A 21,467-nucleotide genomic window follows, 5' to 3' on the forward strand; every position below is an offset into this window, starting at 1 on the left:
CGTGCTTAACTTCTTCTACCATTGTTTTACAGTCACATGAAATAATGACCTTCTGTAGAAGTAGATCGTGAGCTAGGGCTTGAACTTCTCAGCACGCAGGGGCCTCAAGGCTTGAAGGGTCGTTAATGTTGGGGAAGACTATAGCTGAGGATCCCAGAAACATACTCTTATGATTCCTACATACCACCGCATAGGAAAGTACGCTGCTAACATTTATTTTGGCCACACCCGCAAGAGGTGGCTGCTATGACATATGTTGCCGAACAGGTGTGGGAGATGCGGGAACTGCTGGTCTAGGATGCTTCAACTCATCAAGCTCGGCAATGTACCTCAACATGAAAAGGTTGTGGTTTGCTCCTTCAGCGATGGAGAGATAGGCTCACTCAGGGCCACCACCTTTGATCATTAGCCCAGCACAATTAAGAAAAGTAGATATATGTCCCTCAAAAGAACGGTGTTCTCTCTGTTCACTATTATAAGGCCTTAAAGATATTTCAGACAATGTGCAAATAGCCTATTTTCAGTTGTAAGTATGAACAAATCATATATAGGACCGCATTTCATTTCCCTTTGTTACAAAATACATGTACAATGGCAAATTAGCCAACCGACATTCTTATATACTACTCCTACCTTTTTGAATTTTCCTCACCAACAAGACTGTTCCAAGAATGGTTAATATCAAAACAATACAAAAAGAAAAATCTTATCACCAAATCTTGAAATTTCCTTCCATTTTTATCACTCGGCGTCGCTCGGCGCTGTTCTTTTGAGCATTTCCTCACTCCGCATCTTCTTCGATGGTGCTGAGCGGCTTGAGGGCCTTCTTCGCCGGCGGAAATGCCGCCACGGCAACCTTCTTGCCGAGTTTCGCCGGATTACCAGAGGCTTTCACAGAGTACTCCCCGAGGGTCCTCTCGTTGAGCTTCGCGTTGATCTGGGCGTCCATGTCGCCGCGCCCGCCCTCAGCATGCACCGGCGTGACGCGCACCTTCCTGATGCCGGCGCCGCGTCCACGCGGCCGCGCTCTCGCCGCCAGCGCCTCGCTAGCCCGCACCGCCATGGCCGCCATGTCGGCGCTCGACAGGGGCCGCCCGAGCATCGCCTGGGGAAGCACGAAGTATATCTGGCCGGGACGGAGCAGCTCGCCGCCGCCGAGCGCCGGCACGTCCTCGTCGAAGTAGAGCGCGTCGGAGCTGCAAAGGAAGAAGGGGCCGCCCGCGCCGGCATTGCCTGCGGCGAGGACGTCGGAGACGCTGACGGGAGAGGAGGAGGCGGTGGCGAAGTCCGTCAGCGAGCCGTCGGCGGCGATGACGCGGGCCGCCGACGGCTGCTGCTGGGGCGCGACGCTGCTCCGGTGGTTGCGAGAGAGACCTGATCCCATCCACGGTTTTTTGAATACGGGATGAATGGTTTTGGTGTTTGGTGACGACGGGATAGGGAAGGAAGATGTATATATAGCCACGACGCGCCCAACGTGGAGGACAGTAGGAGGGACAGGGCTGAATCAGGAAACGAGTTGACATGCATTTGCATTTCCATCCCTTGGTTTTCTGTTATTGTGAGCTTTGTTACTCCTTGTAGATTATCAGTTTCTCATGGCGTGGGAGCGAGAACTCCTTTGTTTATTTCTTGTTTTGAGCCAAAGCAATCTTGTTTTCTGCCACTTAAATGTTGCACATTGTGCCTGCGTAAAATTATTTGAAACACGAGACTCATGACATGCAGCTGTACCATTAGTTAACAGTATTCCAAAGTCAGCCCGAAGGCCGTGGCCAGAAAACAAATTTTATATGCAAGTCAACCTGGTGAACCTTACTATAGTTTATTTATTTCATAGTCAAACCACATTTTCGCCTAGCCTCTCCCCCAAGAAAGAAGGCCAGCTTCCCCGTCCTGTAAAATAGCACCTCGCCAGGGACCGGGCCGAAAAGTCTCCACGGAGGAAGCGCAAGGGAACCAGGAAAGAAGGGAGTGACGGAAACAAAAAACCAGGGCCGGCCGGGTTGATGGGGTCGGCGCGTGGGCGCTGACGCGGCGGCGGACCGAACGCATCGCCGCACCTTGTTTTCTTCTGGATATGTACGTACGTACGTATCATACGACCTACTCCTACGTATTTTTTTTTTGAGGGTACTCCTACGTATATAGTAGGTAAAATATATGGTATTTTTTTGGTATCTTATAATTACCGTGCGTTTCGCTGGGTCCGCGTGAGTGACCCACGGGCCCGTCACGCACGAAACCGCGGGTTCCCTCCGTACCGCTATCCGCTTTTGCGGGCGGGCTGTGCGCCCCGGGCGGCGGCACTCCCGGTCCGGTCGGCTGCCACAGCTGGTGCGCGCTCCACTAGCGCGTATCGTGTTCGTATCAGGTACTCCCTCCGTTCGTAAATACTTGTCATCAAAATGAATAAAAAAAGATGTATCTAAATGTATTTTAGTTTTAGATACATCTTTTTTTGTCCATTTTGATGACAAGTATTTTCGGATGAAGAGAGTATCAGCCTACAGCCTACGCGACGGGTTTCGCTTTCACTTTTCCGGCCGGTTTCTGCTGTTTTGGGGACGGAATGCGGTGCGCTTGTGGCTGCGCCGCATCATTATTGTTGTCTCTCTCGATTTGCCTCTCGATTAGTTCCAACAGCTACTGCGTGGCTGCGCCGTATTTCGAAAACGTGTAGGATCAGTAGACTCGAAGGGATGCGGCGAGGCTCACAGGCTCGTCGAGGTAGACTTTCGGCACGCGTACGTGCGCCGTCGTAGCTCGCTAGCTAGGCCGCGCTGGGGATCACTGCCCGTACGTAAACCGTGTGCCGCGCAAAACGCACGGGGAGAGAGAGAGCGGAACCGGAAAGCACAGGACGTTTGGTTCCGCAGTACTACTCCTACAATATACAATTTCAAAAAAAAAACCGGCAACAATATAGTACTACTCCTACTCTTGCATTTCGTTCCTTTCCCAACTGGGGCATGGGCTGCAGGTGCGACCCGGTCGCGGTGCCTCTCACTGTCAGCCTCGAAAATATGTCCGTACTCGTATCACACCCTTCACGATTTTTCTTCAGTCGTACTCTACTACTAGATGTCTCTGCTTGCATGTACGGACGCCGTCCTACTGGACATGGTACACACGGTACGGCGCTCCCTAATGTAGTTAGGGTTGGAAATATGAGCAATTTACCAAATGATTTTATTAACAGAAATACTAGATAAAGCATGAGTAATATAAAAGAGATAAAACAAGTCATGCGTTCTGACAGAGAGAAGGTAAATAGCTTCTGCATATATGAACCGTAGCCTATCATATCTAAAGCAGACAGTATAGCAAGTAGTATATATGAAGTAGAACCTAACATGTGTAGGATAAGGACTAGAACCAGGAACTGTGGCAGAACCTTTAACAGGAAAGACAAGAACACGTACGGGACAACAGCAGCAGAAGCGCTGGACTTGGGGTCGGTGTCCTCGTCTGCCATGTCGTCGAGGAGGTCGTGGACGTCGGGGAAGAAGTCGTCGTCAAGGAAGTAGTCGTCGGCGACCGGATCGTCCGTGATGAAGCAGCCAGTAGTCGCGTTGAGCGCTCCCCAAAAACCTTATCACCCTTCTCCCGTACAGGACTCAAAAGGTGCGGTTTCGGAGGCCTACTGTCCCGACGTGCGGTGCACGCCGCAAGCCGGGATGGGAAAGATCGTAGCAGCAGCGCAGTGCTCAGGAACTTTGTGGCGAGAGGAAGGGGATCTTCTGGTGTGTCTCTCTGGAGAGGAGCGACCTCTCTTATATAGGCACAGGAGAAGGACGCGAAGAGGCTGCGACGGGAGGTGAAGCAACGAAGGAAGACGAAGCGAACAGGCAGCGGCCGAAGAGGCGCGCCGTTTGAATTCAGTGTCCACTACAGAAAAACGTTTCAACTCCCACATGACCTTTCGTATACCCGTCGTGCGTGGCAAAAATTTAGACATCGGCTCGGCTCATTCCCGCAACCCGCGGCGCGTCGTGACGAGGCGAGGCGAGGCGTGGTGAGGCGGGCGGCGGAGTAGGAGCGCGCGTGGATATTCCTCTTGTTCTCATGCTTATAAGGAGGTCCAACTCCCACTCAACTAGCAATGTGGGACTAAACTTTTGTTCCACCTCTTGCCTTGCACAAATGGGCTGTGTGGGCCTCTAGGATTTATTAGGAATTTCTGAAACTGCTAATGGGCTAGGCCCAAAATAGACAAAATTCCAGCAATCCCCCACCAGATCTCAGAGGCACACAAAATTTGCCTTTGGTTCCAAAACACTGTTTTATATACTGGTACTGCAGTGGAGACTGTTAAGTTGAACTTCCACCTAGAACTCTATGCTACACTAGTAAGCAACTTGAACAGTGGACTGGGCCTTGAACTGCAAGTTTTCTGCGAATCTAACTTCACATAAAGCCTTGACCAATACGTGGCTACCGTGGGTCTTCCCCGCGGGTGGAGCTTATGCGTCATACTCCGTGACCTTTCATGAGTTTACTAAGGAGAACCCTACTCTCATAGATTGCGACGTTTGACAATCAGACTCATATAGGTGTGTTCTTCAAAAGATGTTCTGCAGGATAACATCTCTGCTTAAATAAGCCACTTAGAACACATTAAGATATACATCAACCTGCCATGCAGATAAGGAGAGTATTGCATCTTCATGGAGTGGTATTGTGAATAATAAGGATACTCTCCTCTCAGTTGACCAACAGCTTGTCTTCCACATCTAATTCACGGGATCTCCGATCACAAAGAATAGGTTACCACTGTGAACAACTCATATTGTGGGTCTCATACCTATCTCCCTCGATGCATTATCTATCACATTACGTGATAGACCCTTAGTAAAAGGATCTGCCAGATTTTTAGACGTTTGGATATAATCCAATGCAATAACTCCGGAGTTTTTCATTTTTCTGACAGACTTTAACCTTCTCTGAACGTGTCTTGATGACTTCATGTTATCCTTTGAGCTGCTCACTTTCGTGATCACAGTTTGATTGTCGCAGTTCATAAGGATACCCGGTACAGGTTTCTCAACAACCGGTAAGTCATTCAAGAGCCGACAAAGCCAATCTGCTTCGATCGTAGCTGTATCTAGTGATGTTAGTTCTGCTTCCATTGTTGACCTCGTTAAGATGGTCTGCTTGCAAGACTTCCAAGAAACAGCGCCACCTCCATGAGTGAATACATAGCCGCTCGTGGCCTTTATCTCATCAGCATCTGAGATCCAGTTTGAGTCACTATACCCTTCAAGCACCTTTGGATGCCCAGTGTAGTGAATTCCATAATTTGCAGTGCCTTTCAAATAACGCAAAACTCTCTCTAGAGCTTTCCAATGCACATCTCCTGGTTTTGAAACAAACCGACTCAGTTTGCTAACAGCAAAAGAGATGTCAGGTCTTGTAGCACTGGCTAAGTACATAAGCGAGCCAATAATCTGAGAATACTTCAAATAGTCTCTAGCAATTCTTCGATTCTTTCGAAGCAACACACTAGCATCATATGGTGTTGGAGAGGGCTTGCAGTCACTATAGCCAAAGCGACTCAAGATCTTTTCCACATAGTGAGATTGAAGCAAAGTAATCCCACCATCATCGTCTCTCAACAATTTGATGTTCAGAATGACATCAGCCACTCCTAAATCCTTCATCTCAAAACAATGAGATAGGAAATCCTTGACCTGCTTAATAACTTTCAGATTTGTTCCGAAAATTAGTATGTCATCGACATACAAGCACAGGATAACTTTCTCGCCCCCACCATGGCGGTAGTACACACATTTGTCGGCTTCATTCACAACAAAGCCTGCAGCTGTTAAAGTTCTTTCAAACTTCTCATGCCACTGTTTGGGTGCTTGCTTAAGTCCGTACAAAGACTTCAGCAACTTGCACACTTTCTCTTCCTGACCATCTAGTACAAACCCATCTGGCTGTTCCATATAAATTTCCTCGTCCAACTCTCCATTTAGGAAAGCAGTCTTAACATCCATTTGATGAACGAGAAGACCATGTGAGGCAGCTAGTGAAAGTAGAACTCGAATAGTGGTCAGTCGAGCCACAGGTGAGTAAGTATCAAATAAGTCTTCACCTTCCTTTTGGGTATAACCCTTAGCCACGAGCCGAGCCTTGTACTTTTTAATAGTACCATCAGGCCTAAGCTTCTTCTTGAATACCCATTTGCATCCTATAGGTTTGCACCCATAAGGACGATCAGTTATCTCCCAAGTTTCATTTGCCAAGATGGAATCCATCTCGCTACGAACCGCTTCCTTCCAGTAGTCAGCATCTTCAGATGCATAGGCCTCTGAAATAGAACTGGGAGTGTCATCTATGAGATACACAAGAAAATCATCACCAAAGGACTTTGCAGTCCTCTGTCTCTTGCTCCTGGTAGGAACTTCATTGTTCTCCTCCACAGGACTTTCGAAGTGTTCCATCGAAATGGTAGGTTCGGTAATTGTAACTGGTTCCTGATTCGATGAACTAGGCATCTCCTGATTAGATGAGGTAGCCATATCCTTCATGGGAAAGATATCTTCAAAGAAAGTCGCATCATTCGACTCCATGATCGTACCGACATGCATGTCAGGTACCTCAGTTTTTACAACCAAGAATCTATAGCCAATGCTATGAAAAGCATATTCCAGGAAAACACAATCCACAGTCTTTGGTCCAAGCTTCCGCTTCTTTGGAATTGGAACATTGACTTTCGCCAAACAACCCCATGTTCGCAGATAAGAGAGTTTTAACCTTTTCTTCTCCCATTCCTCGAAGGGAGTTATCTCTTTGTTCTTTGTGGGAACTCGGTTTAGGACATGACATGCAGTCAATATTGCCTCCCCCCATCATGCCTTGGAGAGACCCGAAGTGTCTAACATGGCGTTAACCAAATCTGTTAGAGTACGGTTCTTTCTTTCGGCCACCCCATTTGACCGAGGTGAATAGGGAGGCGTCCTCTCATGGATTATACCATGTTCCGCACAAAAAGCATCAAATTCATTGGAAAAATACTCTCCACCATGGTCGGACCTAAGCCTCTTGATTTTTCGATCAAGTTGGTTTTCCACTTCAACTTTATAGATCTTGAAAAAGTTCAAAGCCTCATCCTTAGATTTCAGAAGATACACACGACAGTATCTAGTGGAGTCATCAATTAACGTCATGAAATATTTCTTTCCACCTTTTGTCAAAACACCATTCATTTCACATAGATCTGAATGTATGAGCTCTAGCGGTGCAAGATTTCTCGTTTCCGCAGTTGTGTGAGACTTACGAGGTTGCTTATCTTGCACACACACTTGACACTTAGATCCCTTGACAGTAGTGAAACTAGGGATTAAGTTCAACTTCGCTAGTCGCGACATGCAACCAAAGTTAACATGACAAAGTCGTGAATGCCACACATTGGATTCACTATTGTTGCAAATATGATTAACAACTTTATTGCAAACGTCTGATAAGGATAAACGAAACAGGTCTCCTGACTCATAGCCTTTACCAACAAAGGTTCCATACTTGGATATTACAAATTTATTCGACTCAAAGACAAGCTTGTAGCCATCTCTACACAGAAGAGATCCGCTAACAAGATTTTTATTGACGGAGGGGACATAATGCACGTTCTTCAGCCGCACGATCTTCTCCGAAGTAAACTTCAGATCGACCGTGCCAACACCACGAACAGAAGCACTTGAACCGTTGCCCATCAGCACGGTTGAAGTCCCTGCGGTCTGATAAGACGAAAACATGGAAATATCACCACATACATGCACATTAGCACCCGTGTCAATCAACCAGTCAGGAGAATGACATACTGAAAGAATAGTGGGAAATATACCATACCCAGCATCCTTCATGTCAGTGTCTCCAATGACAACATTAGCGGTCTTGCCGCCTTTCCCAGGATTACGCTTGTCATAGCGATTAGGGCAACTAGGAGCCCAATGATCAGGATCCCCACACACATGACAAGCACCTTTCTTCTTGCCATTCTTCTTCTTGAAGTTCGTGTGTTGCGTAGCCTTGTTCTTACCATCAAATTTTGCTTTACCATCAAACTTGCCCTTGTTCTTGAACTTGTGGGGCTGGAAGTTCTTCTTCTGTACCACATTGGCACTAGATCCTCCCTCAATACCTCGAGCACGTGTGTCCTTTGCTCTCGCCTTTTCTTCCACATCAAGAGTGCCAATGAGATCCGGGGCGCAAAACTCCTGCCTCTTATGCTTCAGCAAGGTAGCAAAGTTCCTGCATGAAGGAGGAAGCTTAGTGATGATACCTCCGGCAACAAACTTGTCCGGTAGCATACAACTGAAGTGCTCAAGTTCTCTAGAAAATGACTGTATCTCATGAGCTTGCTCAACCACGGAGCGCTCTTCAGTCATCCTGTAATCATAGAATTGCTCCATGATGTACAGCTCAGTGCTAGCATCCGAGACCCCAAACTTGGCCTCGAGTGCATCCCACATATCTTTTCCATTATCAATTGACGCATAAGCATCAACTATGTTCTCACCAAGAACACTCAAGAGAGCAGCCTTAAACAGAGTATCCATTTTCTGAAAAGCTTGTGCCTGTTGAGCATCAAGCTCTCCTTCAGGTTTGCCGAGAGTGGCGTCATAGCAACTTATGGTTTGAAACCATAAGACTGCTCTCACGTGCCACCTCTTATAGTGGATACCCTCAAACATAGGAGGTCTCATGGAAGCAGCAAAACCACTTGGGGTAAATTGCCTATAATAAGGTTTTTGGATTGTTGGAAATATGATTAATTTACCAAATGATTTTATTAACAGAAATACTAGATAAAGCATGAGTAATATAAAAAAGATAAAACAAGTCATGCGTTCTGACAGAGAGAAGGTAAATAGCTTCTGCATATATGAACCGTAGCCTATCATATCTAAAGCAGACAGTATAGCAAGTAGTATATATGAAGTAGAACCTAACATGTGTAGGACAAGGACTAGAACCAGGAACTGTGGCAGAACCTTTAACAGGAAAGACAAGAACATGTACGAGATAGCAGCAGCAGAAGCGCTGGACTTGGGGTCGGTGTCCTCGCCTGCCATGTCGTCGAGGAGGTCGTGGACGTCGGGGAAGAAGTCGTCGTCAGGGAAGTAGTCGTCGGCGACCGGATCGTCCGTGATGAAGCAGCCAGTAGTCGCGCTGAGCGCTCCCCAAAAACCTTATCACCCTTCTCCCATACAGGACTCAAAAGGTGCGGTTTCGGAGGCCTACTGTCCCGACGTGCGGTGCACGCCGCAAGCCGGGATGGGAAAGATCGTAGCAGCAGCGCAGTGCTCAGGAACTTTGTGGCGAGAGGAAGGGGATCTTCTGGTGTGTCTCTCTGGAGAGGAGCGACCTCTCTTATATAGGCACATGAGAAGGACGCGAAGAGGCTGCGACGGGAGGTGAAGCAACGAAGGGAGACGAAGCGAACAGGCAGCGGCCGAAGAGGCGCGCCGTTCGAATTCAGTGTCCACTACAGAAAAACGTTTCAACTCCCACGTGACCTTTCGTATACCCGTCGTACGTGGCAAAATTTAGACATCGGCTCATTCCCACAACCCGTGTCGTGACGAGGCGGGCGACGGAGGAGGAGCGCGCGTGGATATCCCTCTTGTTCTCATGCTCGTACAAGTGGGGAGAGAACCTCCCTTATAAGGAGGTCCAACTCCCACTCAAGTAGTAATGTGGGACTGAACTTTTGTTCCACCTCTTGCCTTGCACAAATGGGCTGTGTGGGCCTCTAGGATTTATAGGAATTTCTGAAACTGCTATTGGGCTAGGCCCAAAATAGACAAAATTCCAGCAGTTACTAGTAGAAACTGAAAGTTCAAAAGTTGTGTCTCTTCCAGCACCGCCTTGATCGCGGCTTTCATTTCATCAGACGGTCAGCGGTAACACCGACGGAACAGATCGACGCAACGGGACTCCACATGAGATGAAAGGAGAAAAATATAGACCAGGACGGCTAGCTTAATGTGGAGCTCGGTCGCGTCTCCTGCTGATGCCGGTGGACGTCACCACATGCTCTCAACCCGCACTTGACCGCACCAAAGTTTCTCTCCGCCCCCGTCTCCGAAATTGATCAATTCCCATGCGTCCTTGTTAGAATAAATTCGAGCACACCGTTGATCTACCGAGGACCAAGCAATCACACAAGCATGACATCAAAATTTGTTAACGAGGTTCACCGATATGGCTACATCCTTGGGGCATGACTACGAGCACTCCTCCCCATGACACCGGTACAATACCGCACCCCGACCGCCCGGGCGTCGGCACACGCCGCCGGCTCCCCTCGCGCGCCTGTGCTATTATGTTGGCATAGGTTACATCGTGTGTCTACCCCCCCTATATATAAGAGGCCTAGGATACAACTGTCCTACTTGGACACGACTCCAAGGCCTTCTTTGGTTTGTAGGAATTTCATAGGATTTCTATAGGATAGGATTTGCAAAGGAAAATTTCCTTTGAAGCCCTTTGGTTTGTAGGAATGGATTCCTATTCCTATGTAGGATAGGAATCAATCCTTCACATTTTGGAGGAAAAAAACCATTAGCTAAGACTCAATGGAAAGATTCTTATCCTATGCATCAAATGACATTTCCTTCTCTATAGGACTTGAGATGCATGTCATCTCACTTCCTATGATTTTTCTATTCATATAATATTCATATCCTATGAACCAAAGGAGGCCTAATTTGTACAATAATATTCGACATAATTCTAACAAACTCCACCTTGATGAATATTCTTCACCACCTTGAATTCATCCATGCATAGAACTCCTTGTACATTGGACTTGAGTTACGCCATGAGCACCGCTGCTACTCGCAGACTCCATGTGACTCCACCTGCAACTGTAGTCCATTCTCGTCTTCTTCATGGTCAACACTTGAGCAAAATTAAGTTCCTTGTTACTCTAGTCCGTGCTCCCAACTTCCGGAGAATCCATTCAACGCCATCACATACCGACCACTGTCTGCGTGAAAGTGAACAACTCAAGTATTGGACGCCACATATAAGAATTACTTGAACTCAACATCACCGCTCTTTCTTGATCGCATGTCTGAAACTTGAAGGAATTTCACTGTCGCTTGTGTCACCCTAAGTCAAATTTGCAGTTGTCTCACCCTTTTTCCCGAGATGGTCTCTAGCATGTCCCACAGCTATAGCACTCTGCCTCCTTCTGTACTTGTCATCCGCACTTTGCCATGTGCACTGAACACCACAGAATATACGACCATGTACTCTCTCAGCTTTTGACAATTTTAGACTTTCCGCCACTTTCTCAGATTCTCCATGGTCAACTCCTGTCCATCAACCGGCACCAATAGACCCAGTCACCAACTTGAATCTGGTACTCGTCAACACCGCTTCAGCACCCCTGCACACTTTGTCTGACCACATGTCTCACCATTAGTGCTTTGGTCTGTCGCTGTGTCCCGTGCTTACCGCACGCCTCGCCGCTATCACCGCGTCGAGCCTCTGCTGTCGTGGTCGAGTCTCCCGGGTAGCTAGCCCCCACTGCCTCAACCCTCACTGCAGAGAACCACCGATCATCACCGACCAATGCCGAGTATCACGTCTCCAACAGACCACTGGTACCCAGTCTGAAACCACGTGTCTCTCGCTATCCCGCTGAAATAGGCTTCGACTCTCCGTTAACTTACGCCATAGCCCCTCCATCGGCTCAGAGTGAAGTCGTCCATCAGACTCCAACTCCACCTTCAACATGACTCCATGGTAGATGATCAATCCACCCTCGCGCCCCGTCGACTTCAAGCTCTCTCATGTGTGCACTGCCTTGAATCAACCCTGCGTCATAGTCTGTCGAAGCCGCACAAGCCCTCAGGCCTGCACCACGTGTTTCCACGCCCCAGAACTTGGCCACCATCAGCATCACACTCTTGTGTCGTCATCGCTGAAATCACCACCATATTATGCTTTGACCAACATCTATGTCAGTCCATCAGACAATCTAATCCGACCCAGCCGAAATTATCCGACTGCAACCATGCTCCACCCTGCGTCGTGTCCGCCTCGCACAACTGTGCATTGCGTTGACGCCCTGTGTTTGCATGATCCTATTACGACACGCTCCAGACTCCTCTGGGCCTTCTACGCACGTTACCGACCTGCCAACCTTATGGCAAAATCCTGTGCCTGGACCCGGGGCGCCTAGCAGTAAGGTATTCCTGCACACGCATGCAGCAGCCTCGCCTGGCCGCGGGAGCTCCTATAGGGCGCCCTAGTATAGCTTTGTTCAGGATTCGATCTCGCGCCGTTGGACTGACGTAAATCTTCGCTAACCACCAGAGCCACTAAATTGCTCTAACTGAAATTAGCGGCAAAAATATAAAAACGACGGTGGACGCACTATTTATACCTTATCACTTAGATTTTGGGATTATTTGAGAAACAAACATGAATTTCAAAAGGTTCATCGATTTGGAAAAAGGTTCATCATTTCTGAAGAAAAAAGTTCATCAATTTTAAAAAAGAGTTCACAAAAACTGAAAAAGTTCATCGATTTTCAAAAAGAGTTCACAAAATACTGAAAAAAGTTCACCGACTTTGGAAAAAGTTCATCGATTTTCAAAAAGAGTTCACAAAATACTGAAAAAAGTTCACCGACTTTGGAAAAGTTCATCGATTTCGATAAAAGTTCATCGGTTTTGAAAAGAAGTTCATTGATTTTGAAAAAAAGGTCATTCAAAATTGAAAAAGGTTCATAGATTTAAAAAAAGTTCATCGATTTCAAAAAACAGTTCATTAATTTTTGAAAGAGTTCATCGATTTTGTAAAAAAGTTCATTCAATTTTGAAAAAAAATCATTCAATTTAGCAAAAGAAAAAACGAAAAAGGAAAAAAAGAACAAAACCATTCCAATAAAAAAAGGAACAAGAAAATAACTTTTTTAAAGAGAAAAGAGAAGATATGAAGAAGAACTATGGAAACGAACTAGTAGGTGTTCGCGTGGTTAGCGCATGGTAATCACCAGCAGGAGGTCGGCTGTTCGAACCTCAATCATCGCACAGCATTTTTGCGTTCAAAAACAGAAAAAAAAGGAAAGCTGGGCCGGCCCAGCGCGGAGGAAAGGGTATGCGCCCGTTTGCAAGAAAGGAAGAAACGGGCGCTGAAGGCGCCGTTTAGGAAATGCCCCTGGCCGCACGCGCCGTACTGCCTTGGACCTGTGCACAAAGGGATCTTGCCTGAACTGGACTCGGCCGCGTCGCTGCTGGCACGCGAACGAGAGCTCTGCTCGCCAAGATCGCCGCCACTCGCCGACAATCTTTCGATCTCGGCATGAGCTCCTTCCTTCGATCTGGACTGCTCCTTGTACGCAGCCGCAAACCGCTCGATTCCAATCTACCTCCCACTGCCGCACGTCTGTCGTCCAATGCACGCGCTACAGCCGCTAGATCCGAGTCGTGGAGAACCTGCTGCCAACGCGTCGTCGCCTCTGCCTCGACCGCTTCCAGTACTCGTCGACTTCTCCAGATCAATTATCATGTTTATGTCCGAACACCATTGATCCATGTCGAGCTTTCCTCCTTTCCTGTAAATCAACAATCCACGACCTCTTTGAACCTTGCTCATGATACCACTTGTTAGAATAATTTTTTTTGTTGAGGAAAACAGGAGTACACAAATTACTCCTGAGCCAACACAGGGTCAGCAGCTAAAGCTGCAGCCAAATCACCTGGGACGCCCGCCACTATCAGTACGTCGTCCTGGGTTCTAGCTCGAGCGGCTAGGAGGTGGGCCATGTTGTTTTGGCTCCTGCTCGTATAATTAACCTGGGCAGCACTGAATTTCGCCAGTTCCATCTTAATGTCGACGATCGCGTGGAACCAAGCAAAGAGGTTGCTTGCACCCGGGCACAACTCATTTGAAAGGAAGGTGCAGTCTATTTCAGCAGTGATTGGCCCCCTGTACAGATTCGAGAGGGCATTCAGTCCAGCATGTAGGGCTATCGCCTCGGCTTCCTCCACCGTGGCATAGTTGGCGATCTGCTTGGATAGTGAGAAGAGGACCTCTCCCCTGTGGTTATGCGCGATCGCACGCGCATGGGACACGCTGCTGTTAGCCAGGAAGGTCGCGTCCGTGTTCCGTTTAATGGTGCCATCAACTGGGGGGCACCACTGATTAGAAGTGGCTTTCCCATTGTTCTCTATTCTCATACTGGCTGTAACTGTCTGGGGATCCGAGGGGGTTCGCTCGACCAAAGTCTTTACTGCTACCACCTGCTTTTGTTTCATATTTGGAAGCTCCTTATCCACTGCACTAGTGCAACTGATTTCATCCTCGTATTGTTTCAAGAAGAGCGCTGAACGGGTAATTTGCTCCTTCCCTGTGTTGTGGATACAGTCATCTCGGAGGAACCAGCAACGCCACAGGAGGAGGAGGATTTTTGCTCTCATATCGGCACTGCAAGGGATAAATAGGTTCTATAACCAATCTGTCCCCGTGTATTTGAACTGCAACTCGCTAGGAAGAGCCCAGACATCTCTCACTTTATCCCACAGTGCCTTGCTTTTTGTGCAGGCTACAACTGCATGGTATTCATCTTCTTCTTCTCTGCCACAGATGGTACACCTGCTATCCAACTCCAGCGTCCGTCTCCATTTATTCTTCCTTGTAGCTAGAGTGTTAGTTGCAACTCTCCATCCGAGGATTTTAACTTTTCTGGCACTTTTGCTTTCCATATCGAATCCCAGATGTTGCGATCATCCGCACCATTTGTTGAGGTAGAAGTTGGGTGGTTCACTTGGTTTTGGAGTGAAGCCGCCAATCTATATGCACTCCTGACTGTGAAGGAACCGGATTTCTCAAAGTGCCAAGCCAGTACATCTTCAGTATGCGACCTAGGGAGCTTGATGTTACAGATAGCCTCTGCATCAAATGGATAAAATAATTGATATATTAGGTCTGAGTTCCATCCACTGCCGTCGGCCAACATCAATTGGTTCACCCATCTCAACCTAGATCGCCGGATGAAATTAGCAGGCTGGAGCCCCTCCTCCCTTGGGATCCAATTGTCTCTGTTGATCTGAACCTTCTCTCCGTTTCCAATCCTCCAGACCAGCCCTGCTTTTAGGAGTTGCAGTCCATGCTCGATCCCGCGCTAGACCGGAGAGGCTTCTGAAGCAAAGACAGTGTCAATCAGCTCACCGTGAGGGTAGTACTTGGCCTTCAAGACTCGTGCACATAGAGACTCTGGTCTTTGCAGCAGTCTCCAAGCCTGCCTGGCCAGCAAGGCTTGGTTAAAGAGATTCATATCCTTGAAGCCTATGCCGCCCCCTCTCTTCGGTTTGACCATTCGATCCCATGACATCCAGTGCACTTTCCGGTGTCCATTTTCCTCTCCCCACCAAAACTCCTGGATCAGTTTCTCATACTTATCACAGAATCCCCGGGACATCTTAAACACGCCCATGGAATACGTGGGGAGAGCTTGCAGGACTGAATTTACTAAAGCTTCTTTAGCAGCAAAAGACATGAATCTTTCAGACCAATCCGAGCATCTCTTAATAAACCTTTCCATGATCGGTTGGAAGGACGAATCCTTCATGCGTCCTTCCGGGGTTGGGAGGCCCAAATACTTACTCTCAAAGGTGGCAGTTGAGAGCTGGAGGGTCTCTTTAACAGCAAGTTGCGTAGACTCTGGGCAAACATCGCTAAAAAGGATTGAACATTTGTTGTTGCTTAACAGTTGACCCGAGCCCTTCTGAAATTTGTCAAGCGTCTTCATAATGCATTCAGCCTCCTCTCTGCATGCCTTAAAAAAGAGCAGGTTGTCGTCGGCAAATAATAGGTTCGAGATCCCAGGGCTGCCTCTGGCTATTTTAAGTGGCGTGATCCTCCCCTGATGAATTTCTTTATCCAGCAAGCATGACAGGCCCTCAGCTACAAAGAGAAAGAGGTAGGGGCTTAAGGGATCCCCCTGACGGAGCCCTCTTGATGGACTGAACGGTTCCAAAAGCTCATCGTTAAATTTTACAGTATATCTGACTGACTTTATGCAACACATCACCCAGTCTACCCATTTATGGTCAAAGCCCCATTTCAGGAGGGCCTCCTCCAAGAAGACCCAGTCAACCCTATCATACGCTTTTGCCAAGTCCAACTTGAAGGCACAGTGTGTGTTAGCAGGCTGTCTAGTATGCTGAATGTTTTCGAAACATTCGAAGGCAATTGTAGCATTATCCGTGATCAACCAACCTGGAATGAAGGCACTCTGCGTCTCTGAAATTAGCTCGTCCAGAAAAGGCCTTAGACGGTTTACCATACATTTGGATATGACCTTATATATCACGTTGCATAGGCTAATAGGTCGGAAGTCTCTCAAGTGCTCTGGATTCTTATTTTTCGGGATAAGCACAATGACTGTGTCATTTATTCCTTCTGGCATAACCCCGTTCTTGAAGAATTCTAGCACCGCCAACACCACATCTTGCTTCACTGTACTCCAATTCCTTTGGAAAAACCTTGCAGGAAACCCATCAGGCCCGGGTGCTTTCAGCGGGCCAATTTGGAAGAGTGCATCACTAATTTCCTTCTCGGTAAATTCCTTAGTCAGAGACGTGTTCATCACACTGGTGACTCTATCATTCATGCAGTCCACAATCACCTTAGGTTCCACCCCCTCCTCCTTAGAGTAAAGAACTTTAAAGAAATTTGATGTCATTTCCTGGAGTTTGCTTCTTTCCTCCACCCAGGTGCCGCACTCATTTTTTAGCTTACTGATAGTATTCTTTTTGCATCTCCATGAAGCTTTCCGTTGGAAATACTTTGTGTTTCTGTCCCCCTCTCGCAGCCAAAGAGCTCTAGAACGCTGTCTCCACATCATCTCTTCCCGATGGAGGACCTCATCCAGGTTCGATGTGACCTTTTTAATTTCTTTATCTCTCTCAGGAGACGGTTGTCGCCACCATAGGGCTTCTAGTTGCTTCCTCAGGCCTGTGGTCTGTTTGATGATTGATCCGAAGTTCTTCTTTGCCCAAACATTGAGGGTACGCTGCAAGTTCTGTAGTTTAGCTGATATGTCCAATAGCTTTACAGCTTCAGACTTATCTTTCCATGAGTCCACAATTTCCTCCGAGAGGGAGTCCAACCTCTCCCACATATACTCATAGTAGAAGATTTTATTGATAGGCCTCCATTCCATTCTTGGTCCAATTCTGAGGAGGAGGGGCAAGTGGTCGGATCTTGAGGAACAGACATGCTCAACTGATGCCTGTGGAAAAAGAGAGCTCCAATCTTTGTCCGCAACCCCCGGTCAATTCTTGCTTTCACATTGGCCTTCCCGCTTTGCTTATTATCATAGGTCCACTTTGGATCTTTGAACCCCAGATCCAGTAATCCACAATCAGCTAGGCATTCTCTGAAGTTTTCCATATTTCTTTCACTTCTTTTGGTTTTAGAAATGTGTTCATGCTGCCAAGCCGTCTCATTAAAGTCTCCTATCATGAGCCACGGTTCACTTGACATGGGCCTAATTCTCCTTAGTAGCTCCCACATGTGGTGCCTCTCACATGCTTTAGGTTCCCCATAGACAAAGGTGCCCCGCCATTGATGGCCATGGGGATTAATACGAATCAACACATCAATATAATGCGGGCCAACATCGAGTCTTTTTATTTCAACATGCTCATCATAGAAGAGAGCGATACCTGCACCTTTGCCTTTACCCACATGGGAGATGCAATGCTTGAGACCTAGTCTCCTATGCAACTTATTAACATAGTCCTCGCTTTTCCTAGTTTCCGAGACAAACACCAAAGACGGGCGATATGTGCGCACCAAGCACACACGCTCCTGAACTGTCCGGGGTTGCCCAAGGCCCCAGCAGTTCCAGCTGATAATCGTCATGGCTCCTGGTGGGTGCTGTCCGTTGCACCCACCAGTTGACCAAGAGCCCCTGGCTTGGTTGCTTCCTGCCCGCCTTTCTTACCATTGTCATTATCCTCCTTTGGTTCAGTACCCACTTTCTTCTTTTTACTCTATTTAGGACCAGAACCCTTCTCTGGAGCATCAGCGTTCCCAGTCCCCTTCTCTTCAGTAGCATCTCTCTTGCCTAGGATTGAGCCTGCAGTAGTTAAGCCTCCTCCACAGCCCTTGCTGATCGCCTTTTTGCGTTTGCTTCCCAAACCTTTTCCTGCAAGTTTCCCACCAGAGATGCCCATATTGTCTGTCAATGTTTTAGTCCCCAGCACCATCAACTGCGACGCCCCAGTCAACAGTTTCGTGGCCAGGTCCCCTTCTTGCGGTTCAGATTTGTTCTTCTCAGGGCTGCCATCTTCTGCTTGGTTCAGGGTCTTGCTCCGAACAACTACAGCAGTGATCCCCCCACTTTTGACTGTTTCTCATCCACGACAGTATCAGCCGCAACAGCGTTGTGCGTCCATGTAGCATCACCCTGCACCGCTACCTCGGCCAGGGGAAAGCCATCTCGGTGAAGGGGTTCAAAGCCAGGAGGGAATTTCGGGCCATGAGGCTCACCCCCTTGCTGCATTTCCCACCGGTGTGATGTCTGAAGGTTAGCCCCGTGGGGTTTTGTCTCCATCAGACATTGCTCCAGCCTGAATGATATTCGCTGCTATTGCATCCTTTGATTTCAGTGCTTCGGCAGGGCCCCCATTTCTTCCCGCGTCCAGGCAGAGAGCGCTTACAGCCTCAATGGCTTCCTGTACTAGAGGGTCTGCCAACACCTCCTCAGGAACCATTCCAGGCCTTACCACCAGTGACCTTTTGGTGGCCTCAACTGGTGTTCCTTTGGCCTCTGAGTCAAAGAGGAGGAAGCGACGGGCACTGCTCGCCTCTGGTACAATGACTCCACCCCTACTGCTACTCCTCTTAAATGGGGATGCGCGCATTGCTGCCGAGTATCTCATCTCTTGGAGATCTTCGGGCAGCTTACAATCGCGCTGACTGTGACCTAGATGACCACATGAGCTACAGAACCTAGGAAGCCTTTCATACTTTACATTCAGCTCATACCACTTCCCCTCAGTACTATCATATGACTCCAACTTGCTACGGATAGGTTCATCGACATCATGATTAACACGAACTCGCATGTAGTTACCCCATATCCTGCCCTCACTGTCTGCGTCCACTTCCAGCACCTCGCCGAGCTCAGCGCCGAGTTCACGAGCCACCGATTCAAAAAGCATGATCGGTGGGGCATCATAGATGCGAGCCCACATTGCCATGTGGGCAACCTCCACGTCTCCCGGCCGTGCGCTCCCGTCCACAGCTACCATGAGGAAGGCGTCGCCCTTCTGCGTGCAGGGGCCGTTGTTGAGGATGAACCGAAGGTCCCCCTCCCGCTCGAACTCGAGGAGGAAGCGGTTATTCTTCATAGGTGTGTAGTTGAGGCGCCCACGAAGCCCCCACTTGCTCTTGAGCTCGTTGAACAAGCCCACGAAGCCGAAAACCTGCACAGAGAAGAACAGCCCGACGGCTATCCACCTCGAGCGCATTGCCGTCCTCTCTCTGGCTAGATTCAGCTGCACAACATTTGGCGCCTGTATTTCCATGCTGACAGGAAACACAGGAGCCACAACCTGCTCCCTTTCATCATACCTTGCTGCTTGAATGCCGGTCACCCCCTGGCCAACGGGGGTACGGAAGCCATCGCCCCGGCCCCTGGATGAGCCGCCCCGGAGTAAGGGACGGTGCCCCATCCCTGGCTTGCCATTGGAGGTGACCTCCTCACTCGCGTCCATCACTGCCTTGTTCTTGCGTTGGTCCTGGCCAGCCATTGCAGACAGGGGGTTGGTTGTGACAGCTCTTCTCGCAGATTGTGTGATGGACGACTCCTCTTCATGCACCTTTATACTCATGGAACCTTGCTTTCCTTGTGCCTGAATCGGTTGATTGATCGTATGATGCGATTCCCCATCAGCCCCGGATCCCCTCCCCTCCCGTGGGTGATTTCCTCCCTTTCCTTTATCAGGCGGATCTGCTCTCCACAAGGGATCACAATCGTTTCCTTCTGATTCTTGATTCCCAATCGAGATACCAATCCCCAGATCCTGCCTTAGCAGCTCCATCCTGGCTTTGATTTTGACAATGCCCGAACAAAAGGGATCCCGATCTCCTCTGATCTGTTGCCGGACAAGACTATTCTTCTTCTCTTTTTCTACCAGCTTTCGGACCGAAGCCCTTGCCCTGATCCAAGTCTCCCGCAGGCCCAGGGGATCATTCCGATCACAGAACCACTCCTCGCTACTAGCGGAGATTTCCTTTCTCGCCGGATCCGATAAATCCGCCGCACGCCCCTGGGTGGTGGCAATGGCAGGCGATCGCCTCGGTATCGCCCCAGCAGGGGCTCCGTAATTAACGCTCATTTCTGGTTGTATTACTTGTTAGAATAAATTTGAGGACACCGTTGATCTACCAAGAACCAAGCAATTACACAAGCACGACACCGATATTTATTAACGAGGTTCACCGATATGGCTACATCCCCGGGGCATATGACTACGGGCGCTCCTCCCCATGACATCGGTACAATACCGCACCCTGGCCGCCCGGGCGCCGGCACACGCCGCCGGCTCCCCTCGCGTGCATGTGCTATTATGTTAGCATAGGTTACATCGTGTGTCTACCCCCACTATATATGAGAGACTTAGGATACAACTGTCTTACTTGGACACAACTCTATATCCTATCTACACACCGTACGACTCCAAGTCCAATTATAACCTAACTTGTACAATAATATTCGACACAATTCTAACAGTTCTTCGCATCGTTCCTACGCCCATTTTAAAACGAAATTCAAGTCAATCCCCAAACCCAAACGCGGTTCTGCAACACGCCGAATTGCTGACGGCAGCAGACCAGCACTCATTCTGGAGTATACTTTCTGTAATTAATTAGAGCTGATCTCTATCTGAAAATGTTATCGCCAGCGCCGTGGCCGGCCGACGGTGACCTCAACGGCTGTGAACTCTCAAGCCTGACGGCTCCTGCTGGGAACCACACCTTTCTTTCAGGAGACACGGCATGGATCCCATCCGATCGACATGGTCGCTGCGTCCCCTTCAAAATTTCTTTCTTGGATAGGAAGTGGACGACTTGTCAACCGGGGCGGTGATTTTTGTGGACGTTGGAGCCGTTGGGTTCGTTAGTGGACGGTGGTTAGTTTAGTTGGTTGGTGTGCTTAATTGGACAAGTTCTTAGGATTCTACAGCCAAAAGAAAGAAATGTTCTTAGGATCTTATATACTCCCTCAGTCCCGTAATATAAGACGTTTGTAGAATTCAGCATAACTTACAAAAATGTGTTATATTGTGGGACAGAGGGAGTATTCGCCAACCTGATTATTGCAAGTTTAGATGTTACATCTAAAAATTAACTGAGAGCTTGTGCAGTTTATAAATCGTCTCCCACAACCAACGACCACACATATACGAACATGTACGCCTCGCCAC

At 48.3% G+C, this 21,467-nt stretch overlaps 2 protein-coding genes across 2 annotated transcripts; both read right to left on the reverse strand.

Annotated features, from left to right (window-relative positions):
- Positions 1 to 546: 546 nt before the first annotated feature.
- On the reverse strand, positions 547 to 1,413 carry LOC123152271 (uncharacterized). The gene has a single exon (XM_044571860.1). It carries the CDS (start codon positions 1,382 to 1,384, stop codon positions 782 to 784), a length of 603 nt encoding a protein of 200 aa, XP_044427795.1. The 5' UTR covers positions 1,385 to 1,413; the 3' UTR covers positions 547 to 781.
- Positions 1,414 to 18,563: 17,150 nt separating this feature from the next.
- LOC123153501 (uncharacterized) lies at positions 18,564 to 20,384 on the reverse strand. Its single transcript, XM_044572599.1, has one exon. The coding sequence runs from the start codon at positions 20,376 to 20,378 to the stop codon at positions 18,564 to 18,566; it is 1,815 nt and encodes a 604-aa protein (XP_044428534.1). The 5' UTR covers positions 20,379 to 20,384.
- Between the last annotated feature and the right edge of the window lie 1,083 nt (positions 20,385 to 21,467).

The sequence above is a fragment of the Triticum aestivum genome, chromosome 7A (assembly GCF_018294505.1).
Source record: "Triticum aestivum cultivar Chinese Spring chromosome 7A, IWGSC CS RefSeq v2.1, whole genome shotgun sequence".
Classification (NCBI taxonomy): domain Eukaryota; kingdom Viridiplantae; phylum Streptophyta; class Magnoliopsida; order Poales; family Poaceae; genus Triticum; species Triticum aestivum.